A 15659-nucleotide genomic window follows, 5' to 3' on the forward strand; every position below is an offset into this window, starting at 1 on the left:
TATAACCCGGGCCTCATTCTTCTCCGGGACTGGGTACCCTTTTCCATTGCGCGCAACCCATGTGAACCGACCGATACTGTTTAAGGAGCGATGTTTTTATTCAAAACTGGCTTTACTCTGTATTCCTGTGGCTGCTCATTCGTTGTTGTCTCGGTAATTGTCATGTCGGCGATGCTCCGGAAAACAATGTCAAGTTGCTTTTCCGATTGCTTATCCGATGCCGGTGCGGGGGTCCAGCGGGGAGACTCCAGCGGGGAGGGGTTGACGATAGCTGCGAAGTGTACGGAGTTACGCCGGCCAGGCGGTTAAGGCCCCTCTCTTCATGGCGCATATTTGGACGAGGAGCCGCCAATATACGTATTGCGGCATTCGACGAACGCCGATACATACTTAGGTTTATCCGACGACGACGCCGAATAGCACTATGGCACCAATTACCCAGATAGAATACTTCCGCATACCACCACGATGGTTGTTTGTCAAGATTACGGACGCCGATGGCAATCACGGCTGGGGTGAGGCATCGCTAGAAGGTCATACTGAAGCCGTGGAGGGCTGTCTCGCTGCGTTTGCCGAAAGGTTCACCGGCGCGGATGCAGAGTAAGTTTACTCTTGGAGTTTTGCCACCCTGCGTCTTATGCTGACAATTGTCTTTCCTCATAACAGCGATATCGAAAACGTATGGCAAAATGGGTACAGGATGGGATTCTACCGGGGTGGGCCTATCCTTATGAGCGCTCTATCGGGTGTAGATATAGCACTTTGGGATCTCAAAGGTGGGTGGCCCAAGGAAGCCAGAGAAGGATTAGCTGATCTAACCATCCATCATTTCAGCGAGGCGACTCGGTCTTCCCATATATCAGCTTCTTGGAGGAAAGCTGAGGGATAAGCTAAAGGTGTATGCTTGGATCGGCGGAGACCGTCCAGGCGATGTTGAGGCTCAAGCGTACGAAAAGCTCGTTTCCTGTTTGCTTGTGTTCTGGAAATTCTGACCCTTCATAGTCGAGCTAGAATCTCACAGGGATTCAAAGCCATCAAGATGAACGCTACTGAGGACCTGGGCTGGCTCGATTCACCTCATGCTTTGGACACATCCGTTGAGCGATTGAAGACGGTTAAAGCCCTAGGGATCGACGCCGGGGTGGATTTCCATGGCAGGGTGCACAAAGCAATGGCACAACAGCTCGCACACAAGCTCGCGCCTCACGAGCCCTTATTCATTGAAGAGCCTCTCCTCTCCGAGCACCCAGAATCTGTTGCTGTTTTGTCTAAGCTTGTCCCTATTCCTATTGCCCTTGGAGAGCGACTACACAGCCGGTGGGACATCAAACCGTTCCTCGAATCTTCATCCATAAGCATCCTGCAGCCAGACATTTGCCATGTTGGTGGAATCTCCGAAATCCGTAGAATTGCTACTATGGCAGAAGCTTATGATGTTGCTTTGGCTCCTCATTGCCCATTGGGCCCCATTGCTCTTGCGGCGAGCCTGCAGGTCGATGCTGTTAGTGCAAATTTTGCGATCCAGGAGATGAGCTTGGGAATTCATTATAATGCGGGATCGGCAGACATTGATACATATATCAAGAATCCGGAAGTATGGGAGGTGCAGGATGGATTGATCGACCTTCTGACTGGGCCGGGGCTGGGAATTGAGATTGACGAAGAGAAAGTCCGGGCAGCGTCCGTAAATGCAGCTGCATGGCGTAGTCCACACTTCCTAGGACCAGGGGGAGAGTTGAGAGAGTGGTGAATTTAGACGGGCAGCAACCTAAGAGTAATTCAGACCAACTGTTTGTTGCTATACTGGTAGCGTTTAGACCAGTGTCCTACCGAAAACCAGTTCCAACGACAAATACAATCCCCGTATTGCAGCAACCTTGATAAATTGGTAGATTCAAAGCAAAACACTCAAATTGCTAGAGATTGTTGTCGTGACAATGTGGGAAGGCACGTGCGCTCTAAGCCTGTTGGCGTCTTCTTTGGCTTCCCCAGAAAATCGTTCCTGTCTCCCCACAATATTCCACCCCCGGACTCAAGAACAGCCCCAGACCGATATCTTCCCATTTCAAACAAGATACCTGCTGAGTCTATAAATCGTCTCGCGTACTATGTCGCCTTCTTGATTTTTACCCCTCATGGAATCCACTGGAAGTCACCCCAGCAAACGGCGATGTAAGGAACGGGTTCGCGTCACTCGCGCCTGTGACAACTGTAAGAAGTAAGTCAGCCCTGAGCGATCGAATAGTATGCAGCTAACTTGTAATTTTCAGGAAGAAATTGCGCTGCTCAGGCACTCTTCCCTGTGCACTATGCCAGCGCTCCCGGTTCGAGTGCGAGTACACTGCTGGCTACCATCGAGGAAAAGTACCCCCGGTTCCTACAGCCAGCCACCAAACTGGTGATGTGAGCAAGGCCAGTCAATATGGCGAGCAGTCTACAAACCCTAGCGTGAACAGCCTCTCTCCACCGACACCACAGCATGCTTCAATTGATGGGCTCCTGCATGCAGATAAACACACTACCCTTCCATCGTCTGGCAATTCACCAGAGCCTCATCAAACTGACCTGGAGGGACATTACGTTGGGCCTGCCTCCGGCGTTTCATTTCTGATCCGGGTTCAGAAACGACTTCATGAGCATATCTCGTTTCCGCGTACTACACCAATTTTTAATTTGGGTGATGCGCCGCTTCCTAAATACGACCCATCTTTTCTCATCATCCCTAGTAAAAAAGAAGCAAGGGCGTTGCTTGATAGGTACTTTGAATTTACATTCCCCACACATCGTTTCTTGCATCAGCCACAAGTTGAGAGCTGGCTTGAAGACTTCTACCACGACCTTGGGGCATCACAACCCCCGAAGCCAGGAGCTATGGCAACGAGAGCATTGCTCCTAATGATTTTTGCCCATGCCAGGCTATGCTTGCCCAGTAGTGAGGGCTCCCTGGGTGCTTGCGTAAACAGGTAAGCCTGGTTCACTACTCTCTGTATGGGTTTCTTTTTAACGAATTTCTTTGTTGACAGCGCAGTCTATTTCGCTGCATCGGAACACTATCTCGCAGAAGAGACGGGCCCTGTTCGCCTTTCAAGCGTCCAGGCACGGCTAGCCCAGTGCTTTTATCTTCTGGGTCAATCTCGAATTAATCATTGCTGGAGTCTTTTCGGGACCATGGCACGACTCGCTATTGCAATCGGCTTGCATCGAGGGCGACGCCGAGAGCTCACAGGAAGTGTTGACTTCGTCGAACAGGAATGTCGCAAGCGAGTCTTTTGGTGTATATATATCTTGGATAACTACCTCGGTGCTGCATTGGGCCGTCCAAGGATCTTTCATGATGACGAAATCGACCAGGAACTCCCTGCTATTGCAAACGACTCTCAAATCACAACAAGCGGCATTTCCCCCGCTGTGTCGAGCACTCAAAGCATCATGCTGGCACCCGTTTATCACGCCAAGCTGTCCAAGATTATCAGCGGTATACTTCGTGACCTATATGGCATACGACGGGTAACTCTCCAGTCGCAATCTGTAGCAACCACAAAGTATGGTGCTGAGCTTGCACAATGGCGAAAAGAAATATCGGCTTTTATTGAGCTCCCGAGTGTTGATATGATGATGGTGACTTATCAGCGACAGTATACGGTCTTGAATCTTGCTTTTTATCATGCTCAGATACTACTATACCGCTCATTCATCCTCAGGGACTTCAAGAATTTAGCCATTCCGGCGGCTGACGAAAACAATCATCTATCCAAGTCTGTTAACCAAAACATCCAAACTTGTCTAGAGGCTGCTATGAAAATCACTAGCATCTTACGTGACTTGTGCGAGAATGGCAGAATGTACCATACTTTTTGGGTAAGTTTGGAAACCCCTAATGGTTCTTCTTAAAAAACTCTGACCTAGCTCTAGTTCACTCATTACTATGCATTCTCGGCTATCGTTGTATTATATGTTCACTTTATCCAAAGTTGTGCTCAAGCAACCAATGCTGAGGCCGAAGCAAACTCGACCTTCTTCCAGGCAGGCGAGCAAGCTCAACGGCATCTAGCAACATCCGGGTCGCAATCCTCTTTTGCCCGGCGTTACGCCATGGTGCTCGAAGAACTGCGAAGGGAGGCACAAAAGTGTATACAATACAAGCATCAGTCGGCAACTGGCATTCCATCTACAGATCCGCAAGTGGCCAATAACATCAACATCGGCTCGAACGAGTCTCGGCGGATGGACATCCCGGGAGAACATTTTAACTACGGCCCAGCAAGCTTTCCTCAGCCCACATTTGAAGGCGTTCGGGGTGGTACGGCCGGGGTTAGCCCATCTCTAACTATGTCGAATATGCAACCAGAGGCCTGGATGGAAAATTTGATGCAAGATGGCAGCCCTGGAACTTATATGTCTAGCCTAACTAGCTGGGGAGAGTTTGACTCACTAGCTCTGACTGGTCTTGGAGAATTGGGTTATCTTTTTACCTCCAACAATTTACAAACATTCGAGGGTTGAATTAAATGTTTCGAAGCCTGCGCTGCAATGGCCGGATTCCCACGCAGCGATTGAACGAGCTTGAGCAGCTTCCAGGCAGGACCGCGCCGCTCTTTGAAAGCTCTCACAAGGCAGGTACGGAATACCAGTTGCTCCTTCCTGAAACTTCAGTTTTATAAATTGGCACAAGGGATATTTAATCTTATCGTCCCAAGTGTACCCCTTGTGATGAGATGACTGGTGGTCGGGATGGTGAAGGCGCTCTTGGATTGTTTTCAAATAAGTACCGGTCTCAGCGGCCTGATTCGTCTTATACCGCTCGGGTCGTACCGCAAATAACAATCTACAAGAGCCCAGCGAGACTCACAGAGTGAGGATAACCCCCGCGCGGATCGGGAATTTATGGGCTCACTCTTCCGTGCTTCCCTGCCTCTTGTTTACGGTTTACTCGGATAGTTCTCCCCTTTCCCTGAATCAACGCAGGAAACTTTTCCATTCCCAACCAGCCGAAGGCGCGGGCCCAAACTCATATGCCGTTCGCAGATTTCCATTAATTTATTTTGGGTAGTGAGGCCAGACACCGGCTAGTACTAAAAACAACCGAATCGGATGTGAAGGTGCCTTATCCGAGCCCCGCGCTGCTTTTCCGAGCACAGCCCTAACCAGGTGCGGAACGAGACAAGATGCAGTCGTCCTCAAGCCATGTGAAAAGGACTATACTTTTACTGCCTCTTTATTGCACTGTTGTATTTTAACTCGGACTTTGACTTACTGCGTTGGTGACGAACCCGACCTGACCCATAGACACATCTACCAGTACTTTCAACAATGCTACCGACATCCCAGACCAGTAGTGGCATCTTAGTCGATGGAAAAGACACTCTGAACGATCTTGCAAAACTTCCACCAACCCCGCCGGCGGAAGTAGGGGCTCCATTGTATACGGTCAATGATATCCTGTTGCATCGTATACCGCATCCGCCTGGTGCCCCTTTGGTCGGCTATCCGCAAAGCACACATGGAATCAGCGACTACAAGTTTTACACTGCACAAGACTTGGACAGGTTTGCAAATGGATCTGCCAATATCCTGCAAGATTCTGGACTTTCAAAGGTAACTAACCTCGAACTGTATACGAAGGGTTACTTACTCACGGTTTATTTAGTTCTCCGATCCCGTTGTAAACCGGGTCGTAGCAATACTTGGCGCTTCTAACCTTGACTACATCGTTGCCCTTTTTGCACTGTCCAGATTAGGATATGCTGTCCTATTGCTGTCTACTCGACTCAGCACTGAAGCATACGCCAACCTGCTTGCCAAAACCAACTGCAGCAATATTATATATTCCCCCTCGGCACAACGAGCAGTGTCACTGATTGAAGATGCTGTGCCGGAAATAAAGTCGTATTCCATACCAAAGTATTCTGGGTACTCGCAATGCGTCGAATCATCAGAACTGCAGTTTACCGGACAACCGGAAATGAGTCGGAAATTAGCTTTCATTATCCATTCCTCGGGTTCTACAGGTCTTCCCAAGCCAATTTTCCAGACGCACTCGGCTTGTATTGCCAACTATACCGCCAGCAACTCGTATCGTGCGCTCTTGACGCTCCCCATGTATCACAACCATGGTCTATGCACATTATTTCGATGCTTGTTCAAGGCAAAGCCCGTTGCCATTTACAATGCAAATCTGCCTTTGACCGGCAAAAACGTCCTTGAAGCCATGGAAGCATTCCAGCCTGAAAGTTTCCATGGGGTACCATACGTTCTAAAGCTCCTTAGCGAAGTCGACGGGGGAGCTGAGGAGCTAGCTAAATGTCGGCAAGTCCTATTTGGAGGAAGCAGTTGCCCGGATGACCTTGGAGATTACCTTGTGAGCAAGGGAGTCCGGCTAATCAGCCATTATGGGGCGTATGTATTACCCCTCAAGCCTTATCTTTCCAAACCTACAAACCTGAATGTCATATACTAACATGTTACGATACGTAGTACGGAAGCTGGCCAGTTGATGACGTCTGACCGTCCCGTTGAGGACAAACTGTGGAACTACGTTCGGCCTTTAAAGGGCGTTTTGCCCTTTTTGAGAATGGACGAGCTCGAGGACGGCTCCTACGAGTGCGTTGCCCTCGATGGACTCCCAACTAAAGTCACCTCCAATTGCGATGACCCACCAAATTCCTTCCGTACTCGAGACACATTTTTGAAGCATCCTAGCATTCCAAATGCCTGGAAGTACCTGGGTCGTATTGATGATCGGGTCACCTTAGTCAATGGTGAGAAGGTACTGCCCGTACCAATTGAGCACCGCATTCGACAGAGCAAGTTTGTGAAGGACAATCTCGTGTTCGGAGTGGGAAAGCCACTGCCTGGCTTGATTGTTGTTCCCAGTGTTGAGTGTGAAAATATGACCAATGATGAGATCCTCGATATTGTCTGGCCTAATATCGAGGCCGCGAACAAGAACGCAGAGGCATTCAGTCAGATATCTCGCGATATGGTTATCATATTATCCATGGGTTCTTCATATCCAGCGACTGATAAAGGGACCATGATCCGAAACCGCTGCTATATGGAATTCAGCGACCTCATTGAAGCCGCATACCAAAGACTGGAAAATGGCTCTTCAGACGACGCGCAAAAGCTCTCTCCGGACCTTGCAGAACTAGAAGAATACCTTCTAAATCTTTTGAGAACCGAGCTGGGTTTTACAGAACTTGGTTTGGACTCCGACTTCTTTGAGGCAGGAGTCGACAGCCTCCAGGCGATCAAAGTAAGAGGCATAATCAAGAGAAACATCAATATCGGGGCCACCGAACTCGGCCATAACGTTGTTTTCGACTTTGCAAACATCAAGAGGCTTGCGGCGCATTTATACGCCCTCCGCACCGGCGACCAACGAAACGAAGAAGATGAGCTAGCGGTCATGTCCCAATTAATCGACAAGTACTCGTCCTTCGTGGAGCGGCCAGAAACAGAGGAAGTTATTGTAAGTTTGGAAAACCAATCTTGTTTCTATAAGTTAATTGCAGTGCTTACTAGATTTAACCAGCTCCTCACTGGAACAACTGGTTCTCTTGGTATCTATATTCTCTCTCGGTTGATGCAGAAAAGAAATGTTAAAAGAATATACTGTCTTGTACGAGCATTAAGCACAAGCAACGCCCTCGATCGAATTCTTTCCAACTTGGCGTCAAGGTCACTGCCCATGGTAAATGTCTCAAAAATCGTGGCCTTGCCATCTCAACTCGGTTCAGAGAGTCTTGGGCTGTCTCCTTCGGTGCTCAGTGAGCTTCGGGCCTCCCTAACCAAGGTTATACACTCTGCCTGGGCTGTGAATTTCACGCTAGGTGTACGCAGTTTTGAATCGCAGCACATCAAGGGTGTCCACAACTTGATCAATCTATGCCTCTCTAGCGAACGATCGTCTCCAGCACAGTTTTATTTCTGCTCTTCTGTATCCTCAGCTGCTGGAACGCCACTGCCTGCCATCATCAGCGAAGCCCCGGTCCCTAAACTCGCGCATGCACACGACATGGGCTACGCGAGGTCTAAACTTGTGGCAGAGCGAATTGTCCAGGCTGCAGCAGAGAAAACCGGTATGGTTGCCAAAGTTCTCAGAGTCGGCCAGATTGTTGGCGACACGGTAAAAGGAAAATGGAACACTACGGAGGCAATCCCTCTGATGCTACAGACAGCACACACGCTGAAGGCGTTGCCAGCACTCGACGAAACCCCATCCTGGCTTCCCGTCGACGTCGTCGCAGATGCCATTCTGGACTTGGCAAGTCTTAACGAGTCTTCTGTCTCAGGCTCTGCCATATTGAGACAGTTCTCGCACGATCCGAGTACAGTCTACCATGTCCAAAACTCCAGGACTTTCAAGTGGACGGAAGAGCTCCTCCCCGCGTTAAAAGAAGCAGGGCTTGACTTTGAAATCCTGCCCCAGAGACAGTGGGTTCAACACCTTCGCGAAGGAGAACAGGACCCGCAGAAGAACCCAGCTATTAAGCTCTTGGACTTCTTTGCCGATAAATATGATAACGACATGCCCGGTCGAGCGGGCCTTGTTTTTGAGATGGAGAAGTCCGAGGCAGCAAGTCCATCGTTGAAAGGGGGAGTAGAGTTGATTGAGAGCGGACTGATTAAGAAATTTGTCGACTCCTGGAGGGGCGAGTGGTGATGTACAGGATACTTTGGCTCGAGTTTGTTTTGACTGTTCAAATGTACATAATTTCCGCGCGTCTCTGCTGTGATCGCTCTTGCAAGAAGAATCATTGATCCAAATTCTAACCGTTGTCATGTAGTAACTACTTTCAAATGCCACAGTTCAATGTAATCTTCGATAAATAAAAAGCCCACTTTTTAGTCAGTTATCACATTACGTACACATGGGACCAGCTTAACTAATGTACAGTCTCTTGCTTGTATATCATGCAGCTGGGGCCAACCTAGGAAAATTTGTCGTGTGCAAAAATTCGGGCGGACGTGTTCGCGTTTCTTTGTGATTTCTGCCATCTACGGACTTATATTGGTTTTAGGCCTAACCACTGATTTCTATATTTAATGAATGTAATATATAATATAATAAGTACTGGTTTTTATATTATACAGTCAGTCAGCCCCAGAAATTCTCTCTATCGTGATGTCCGCCATTTAGATCCACCCTCAGAACCGAACGATATTGCTTTCTTACAACATATTAGTTGACTGGTGCCTATTATTTGCTGGAATGTTGCCAGAGCCAGCCCCGGGTACGGTTCCATCGGGTATATACGAGTTTCCGATTGGAAGAGTAAAGTTACTGAAGCTTTCAAGATGCTGTCCAAGGTTCCGAGAACAATTTTAGAGAAGCTGGAAGTCGCATGGCATTTCCGAGAAGCTATAAACGAACACAGTTCGGAAAACTGGCATCCTACGACTAAAAGGGATGGACAAAACAACCCGGCCCTCAGAACCAGCTGCAAATGTGGCCGCCCCGATTGGTCTGCTGTGTTTCCGGAGAGTACTCGTCCAGTCGGATCTGGCAGCTTTCATTCAGCGGTTTCCAGAGTTGCATTTACCCCAGATTCTATTGATGCGGGGGCGTGGAGGCCTCGAGATCTGAAGTATATCAGGGCCCACCGGGTCGCTCGATACTGACGAGAAATTATCCCTCCCCACTCAAGACGTTCTATTACGAAGTTCAACTCAGTAAACATTGCTACCATGGCAGACCCAGCTCGTCATGGTGTCATCGAGAAGGAAGGCCCTTATGCCGAGCATCTTGGCGATGTCGAGAAGAGCGAGCAAATTCCACAGTTCGACAAGTTCGGGTCAGCCGCCAAAGTCGATCCCAGGGAAATCGCCCTTGTCAGGAAGATTGACTGTTATATGATGGTTTGGCCTATCTATCCTCTTCCGTTGTGCAATGGTCGTCTGACTGCTTTCAGCCAACGGTCTGGGCGATGTATTTTCTCAACTTCCTGGATCGAAATGCCCTCGTCAACGGCAAACTTAACAGTCTCACTGAAGACCTGAATCTGGTGGGCACGCAGTATAATACCTGCGTTAGCATTCTGTTTGTTGGGTAAGGATTATCCCTTTTGTTTTGTGATTAATTCTATATTCTGATCATGTCTCGTTCAAAGGTATCTTGCTGGGCAAATCCCCTCCAACATGATTCTCAATCGCGTCAAGCCGGCGTGGTATATGGCTGGATTCATGATGGCCTGGGCGATTGTATCAACGCTCACATGCCTGGTAAAAGATTACCACGGAATGCTCGCTTGCAGGCTTATACTTGGTATTGTGGAGGCACCATTCTATTCTGGAGCCTTGTTCATGATATCGCTCTTCTATAACCGCAAAGAGGCGACCACCCGCATGGCAATCCTTTATACAGGGAACATGCTGGCCAGTGCATTCTCCGGACTCATCTCTGCTGCTGTGTTTGCGACTCTGGATAAGAAGCATGGTCTTGCTGGCTGGCAGTGGCTGTTTCTGATTCAGGGCGTCGTGACTGTAGCGGTAGCTATCGCTGCGTTCTTTCTCCTTCCAAATTCCCCAATGGAGACTATTTGGCTTACAGCAGAGGAACGACAGCTCGCTCACGACCGCATCGCGCGGGACACGACACAGAAAGAAGAGGGGACAAGCGTTTGGACTGGGCTTCGAGACGCGTGCTCGGATTATCGCTGTTGGGTTTTCGCCCTGATGAGCAATCTTCATCTCTCTGCCAACGGGTTCAAGAATTTCATGCCAACAGTCGTTGAAACACTTGGCTTCAACTCAACTATAACCCTTGTTCTCACTTGTCCGCCGTATCTCCTGGCCACCTTCACTTCAGTCGCGGTTTCATGGTCATCCGGCCACTTTAACGAAAGAACTTGGCACGTCACGATTTCCAAGTTGCTTGCGATCGTTGGATTTGCGGTCGCATGCGGGACGTTGAACATTGGGGCACGGTACTTTGCTATGATACTGTTTGTTGGTGCCACGTACGGGGTCAATAACATCAACGTTGCCTGGGTTGCGGCGACACTAGGGCAGACTGATGAGAAAAAAGCCGTGTCCATTGCAATGGCAAATACCCTGGGCAACCTTGCCAGTGTGTACACACCATATCTGTGGCCCGACAGCGATGCTCCGAGGTTTGCGACTGCCATGTATGCCAGTATTGGGTTTTCGGCCGGCGTTGTTGTATTGGCGTGGGTCATGCGATTGATCCTCGCAAGGCAAAATAAGAAGCTGCGGGCAGCTGATCCGGGGGTTATCAATCTCTATGCATACTGAGGCTTTGGGCTCCATTTGGTGCGATATTGAGCCTGATCTTGTCCAAATACCGTGCTGCATTGAGGACTTTGTTAGTTCAGCCAGAAGAACGTAACGTGCAAATGCAGCTCATTCTGCAATAATAAAAACATTCTCGAGGGCTCGAGTAATCGGAAGAAGGGAAACAGCCCCGTCGGAGTTATTTCTTTGTAAAGCGCCGAAATGCGGGGGTCCGCGTCTGGTGACAGGTGAGGCCTGACCATGTATAACTTCACGGTATGAGCCATGCTGCTTGGGTTACATGGGCTCTCTACTATTTCTTCCACGCCACTAGTCACACATGGGACGGCACTCTGTGTCTTGTCGCTTCGCTAGCTAGGCCACGTACACTACTGTATATCTTCCAGCCTTAATTAGGGTCGTGTCGAGGACGGCTCACACTTTCGGAGTTATTAGCCATGGATTCTCCTCATGCACGCTATGAGTGCGCGCAGTGCGGATGGTGCTAAGGGGAATGCTGTTAAGGGGGTCGGGTGGCATCGACTGCTTGCAGTGTAACAATAACACTCCTTGCCCTTATCGTCGCTGCTATATAAGGAAAGTACTGCCTTAGCCCCCGTCCCCAGGTTGGAAAGTGCATTGTATAATTCTTAAAAGGAAGGTGATCCGCCAGCTAGAAGAGCGGTTTCTGAATTTTCTCAAATATTCGACTCCGGCGTATCCACGACGGGGCTTATGGGAATAGGCTAGCCCGTGTGCCAGTATGGTTAGAATTCAATTCCTCAAAGTCCTCGGGGCTTGCACCCTTCTGCAGGCCTTTGCTGTCGACGCTCTGGCTACTTCGCGGAAGGAGGAATCACCTTCTATCTTCCATCCAAGATTTAGCTCTCGTCATTCTTTACTCAATGAAGCAACCGAAGAAAGCATTGATGAGGCGCGCGAGGTGGTCCGAAATGCCCTCAATCAAATGACAAAGCTCAACAAAGCCCGTCTTGACAACCCTGTTCATGATACCCATAGGCTGCATACTGGTGCGAACCTTACCCGAAGAAACGATCATGGTTATCCTCCTCTCCTTCAGATTACCGAAGAAGTTGCACATGCTGCAGCCCTTGTCGCTGAAGCTGACACGGCAAGCAAATTGGCTACTGGATCCGCTGCACTGGCAACGCGAGCAGAGGGGACGTTCTGGATGAAGGACATCAGACGCCAGGGAACTGTTCCTTGGGGTGATGACGCGCAGTATAAAGTGAGCATAAAAGAGAAATTGCCCGTCTTCCAATTATCCCACCTCCGTTCTCGCTCCTTGCCTCTTCAACCTTGACAAACGCTTTGACACGCAATCTCTTAACAGGTCTTCCGAAATGTCGTTGATGACTACCATGCTGATCCAACTGGAGCAACGGATTCCACTGCCGCCATCCAAGCCGCTATCAACGACGGTAACCGTTGCGGTGCAGGATGTAATGGCTCAACCAGAAAGAACGCTATCGTATACTTTCCTCCAGGGACATACCTCGTTTCCAGCACCATCGAAGTCCTATTTGCGACACAAATCATTGGCGATGCAAGTTTAACCCTGCGCTACCATAGTTTCATTAATTGTTAACGCATTCAGGCAAACAATTGGCCGACCATCAAAGCAGCGAGCAGTTTCGTAGGCTTGGGAGTCCTCTCAACTAACCAGTATGTGGGCGGTACTGGGCCTGATGGCGGTGATGCCGAGTACTATGTCAACACCGCACGGTTCTACAGCCAAATCCGCAACCTCCGTATCGACATCACGTCCACGGACCCGAATGCGTATGTCTGTGCTATTCACTACCAAATAGCACAAGCTACTAGTCTGCAGGAAGTGGAGCTGATTGCCTCGACTGGTACCACACAACAAGGGATATGTATGTTCGCCTTCAATCCAACCGCTTTGGTATTGACATTAGGGCAGTCTCGGAGAATGGAAGTGGCGGGATGATGTCCGACATCACATTTCGGGGTGGTAATTTTGGCTTCTGTGAGTCGCTAATTCTAGTCCCAATTCCGCGCCCCTACACCCCTACGGGCTAACAAGGAAGATGGTGGAAACCAACAATTTAGTGCTCATCGAATGACCTTTATTGGTTGTTCAACGGCAGTTCAAATTATCTGGGACTGGGCCTGGGTCTGGAAATCCCTCCACGTCGAAGGTGCTGATGTTGGTTTCCGTCTTATCAATAGCGATGGTGATGGCAATATTGGTTCTGTCTCCTTTGTGGACTCCCTATTCACTAATGTGACTACCGCCATAATCTTAGCACCCGCATCTGCAACTCCTGGTTCTGGTACCACTGGTTTGGTCTTGGACAATACTAGGATCGATGGATCCATCGTGGATACTGCTGGTACCACGTATTTGGGGCCCGGATACTATGACAACTGGGTCCTCGGCGCCACATACACTGGTGGGACACGATCTTGGACTTCGGGGGCTTCTCTTTCATATCCTCGAGAAGGATCACTACTCGGGGAGCGGGTTTCTGGCCTGAATAATCTGCCATATTTTGAGCGGAAGAAAAACCAGTATGCAGATAGGCCCATCGGTGATTTTGTCCAGCTTAAATCCCTCGGCGCCAGAGGTTGGTTTTCTTTTAGCCTACTCCTCATCTCTTCATTTTACTGACTGACTGGACGCAGGTGATGGTGTCACGGATGATACGGTTGCTATCCAACGCGCATTCAACGACTACGGGGATGGAAACAAAATTATATTCGTGGATGCTGGCACTTATATACTGACTGATACAGTGGTGGTTCCAAAAGATGCTAAAATTCATGGAGAAGCCTGGTCACAATTTGCTGCCTTTGGGGACTCTTTCTCCGACGCAAGGTATGTCATACTTCATGTAAAGACAGAATGGTCATCACTAACCCAAAGACCATAGTAACCCACGGGTCATGCTCCAGATCGGTAATAGAGGCGACGTGGGTACTGTAGAAATGCAGGATCTAATTTTAACGACGAAAGGGGGCACGGCCGGGGTGGTATTGATGCAATGGAATGTTAAAGCAGCTAGCCCTGGTTCTGCTGCACTGTGGGGTATGTGAAGACGGATATCCTACACCTTATGGCAGGTAAACTTACAATCGTCTCGTACTAGATGTTCATGCTCGCGTTGGTGGTGCGACTGGAACTTCTCTAACTCCACAAGAATGTCCCGCCTTGACAACTGGGACGAATCCAGCTTCTTGCCAGGCAGCAAGTCTCATGCTTCACCTTACGCCGGAGGCTTCAGGTTATTTTGAGAACATGTGGCTCTGGGTGGCTGACCACATGATAGAGTACGCCCGTCTCCCGTCCTGCTGGAAGTTATGATATCGGTATATTAGATTACTGTTTACTAACACCAAATTTCCCAGTGACCCTGACCTCAATAATGCTTACAATGATATGGTTTGTGTCTCGCTCCAAGCCACAGCCAAGCGCCGTTCCTACTAACTTAAAACTAGGCTCAGGTTAGTATATATGTCGCTCGTGGAATGTTGATCGAAAGTACCTCTGCTACTTGGCTCTATGGCACATCCTCAGAGCACAGCGTATTCTATCAATACAATTTCCATCGCGCCCAAAATATCTTCACCACCATCATCCAAACAGAGCCGCCCTACTACCAGCCTAACCCTAGACCACCAGCACCGTTCAACAACCAAGTCGGTCTCTATGATTCGGATCCAGCCTATACCTGCAGTGGTGGAACTTTCAACGGCTGCGACGAGGCCTGGGCAGTTATCATCACGGAGAGCCAAAATATCAACATCGGCAGTGCGGGCACATACTCTTGGTTTAGCTCATACACTCAAGACTGCATCGACCACCATGCTTGCCAGGAGACCTTGTGGCACCTCGACAACAACTACGATAATGTCCGTTTACAGCATATCATCGCTATTGGAGCAGAGTATATTTTGGTGTCTGATGGCCAAGGGATCTTGTCTACTGATAACCTGGGAGTCACGTCTCATCCAGCGTGGGCTCAGGTATCAGTATTCGATGTCCCCTCTCATGGCCAAGCACCGCTAAATGTATCTTCTCGGTTGTTTTAATCTGCCGACCATGATACTACGTGTAGTGACGTGTTTATAGTTTATCATATGATCTAGCCTGGTTTTATTGCTTCTGAAGTTTATTCCCATCAGAGGTGAGGAAGCGGGTTTTAGGGCTAACTGAAACGTCAGGCCAGGGCAAACCTTGGGACAAGAGCGGGGTTGCCCGACAGACGTATAGTTAATCTACAGCGATCTACTTCGCAGAACATCGCACCGATGGTACTGTTATTTGGGTGTTTATCTGCATGGTAGCATTTGCCTAACAATTTATCAAGTTTCCTGCTTGTAAAAGGTCGTCTATTAAAAATTGATCACATGCTCGGACATTACGTATAACTGTAGTT

General features: G+C 49.0%; 4 protein-coding genes across 4 annotated transcripts; all 4 read left to right on the forward strand.

Annotated features, from left to right (window-relative positions):
- Positions 1–424: 424 nt before the first annotated feature.
- Positions 425–4503, forward strand: ASPSYDRAFT_148341 (uncharacterized protein; the record flags this gene model as incomplete). Its single annotated transcript, XM_040841806.1, has 9 exons — positions 425–600; positions 667–776; positions 835–946; positions 1003–1734; positions 2153–2218; positions 2271–2963; positions 3024–3858; positions 3913–3954; positions 3997–4503. The coding sequence occupies 9 exons, from the start codon at positions 425–427 to the stop codon at positions 4501–4503; spliced, it is 3273 nt and encodes a 1090-aa protein (XP_040705031.1).
- An 807-nt stretch (positions 4504–5310) lies between these two features.
- On the forward strand, positions 5311–8665 carry ASPSYDRAFT_146489 (uncharacterized protein; the record flags this gene model as incomplete). Its single annotated transcript, XM_040841629.1, has 4 exons — positions 5311–5595; positions 5648–6396; positions 6475–7471; positions 7535–8665. 4 exons carry the CDS (start codon positions 5311–5313, stop codon positions 8663–8665), a joined length of 3162 nt encoding a protein of 1053 aa, XP_040705032.1.
- A 1025-nt stretch (positions 8666–9690) lies between these two features.
- Positions 9691–11256, forward strand: ASPSYDRAFT_56585 (putative MFS transporter; the record flags this gene model as incomplete). Its single annotated transcript, XM_040849240.1, has 3 exons — positions 9691–9861; positions 9915–10051; positions 10113–11256. The coding sequence occupies 3 exons, from the start codon at positions 9691–9693 to the stop codon at positions 11254–11256; spliced, it is 1452 nt and encodes a 483-aa protein (XP_040705033.1).
- Positions 11257–11550: 294 nt separating this feature from the next.
- Positions 11551–15638, forward strand: ASPSYDRAFT_43146 (glycoside hydrolase family 55 protein). Its single transcript, XM_040846597.1, has 10 exons — positions 11551–12484; positions 12590–12802; positions 12854–13133; positions 13181–13246; positions 13308–13847; positions 13906–14098; positions 14154–14308; positions 14370–14550; positions 14629–14662; positions 14719–15638. Exons 1-10 carry the CDS (start codon positions 11999–12001, stop codon positions 15310–15312), a joined length of 2742 nt encoding a protein of 913 aa, XP_040705034.1. The 5' UTR covers positions 11551–11998; the 3' UTR covers positions 15313–15638.
- Positions 15639–15659: the final 21 nt, after the last annotated feature.

The sequence above is a fragment of the Aspergillus sydowii genome (genome assembly GCF_001890705.1).
Source record: "Aspergillus sydowii CBS 593.65 unplaced genomic scaffold ASPSYscaffold_3, whole genome shotgun sequence".
NCBI classification, from domain to species: domain Eukaryota; kingdom Fungi; phylum Ascomycota; class Eurotiomycetes; order Eurotiales; family Aspergillaceae; genus Aspergillus; species Aspergillus sydowii.

What these genes read in the sequence shown, in the direction of transcription:
- ASPSYDRAFT_43146 (XM_040846597.1), top strand. Translation starts at nt 11,999, where the DNA reads ATGGTTAGAATTCAATTCCTCAAAGTCCTCGGGGCTTGCACCCTTCTG. An exon ending in GTGATGACGCGCAGTATAAA is followed by an intron (nt 12,485 to 12,589) that starts GTGAGCATAAAA and finishes ATCTCTTAACAG; the next exon opens with GTCTTCCGAAATGTCGTTGA. An exon ending in TACCACACAACAAGGGATAT is followed by an intron (nt 13,134 to 13,180) that starts GTATGTTCGCCT and finishes ACATTAGGGCAG; the next exon opens with TCTCGGAGAATGGAAGTGGC.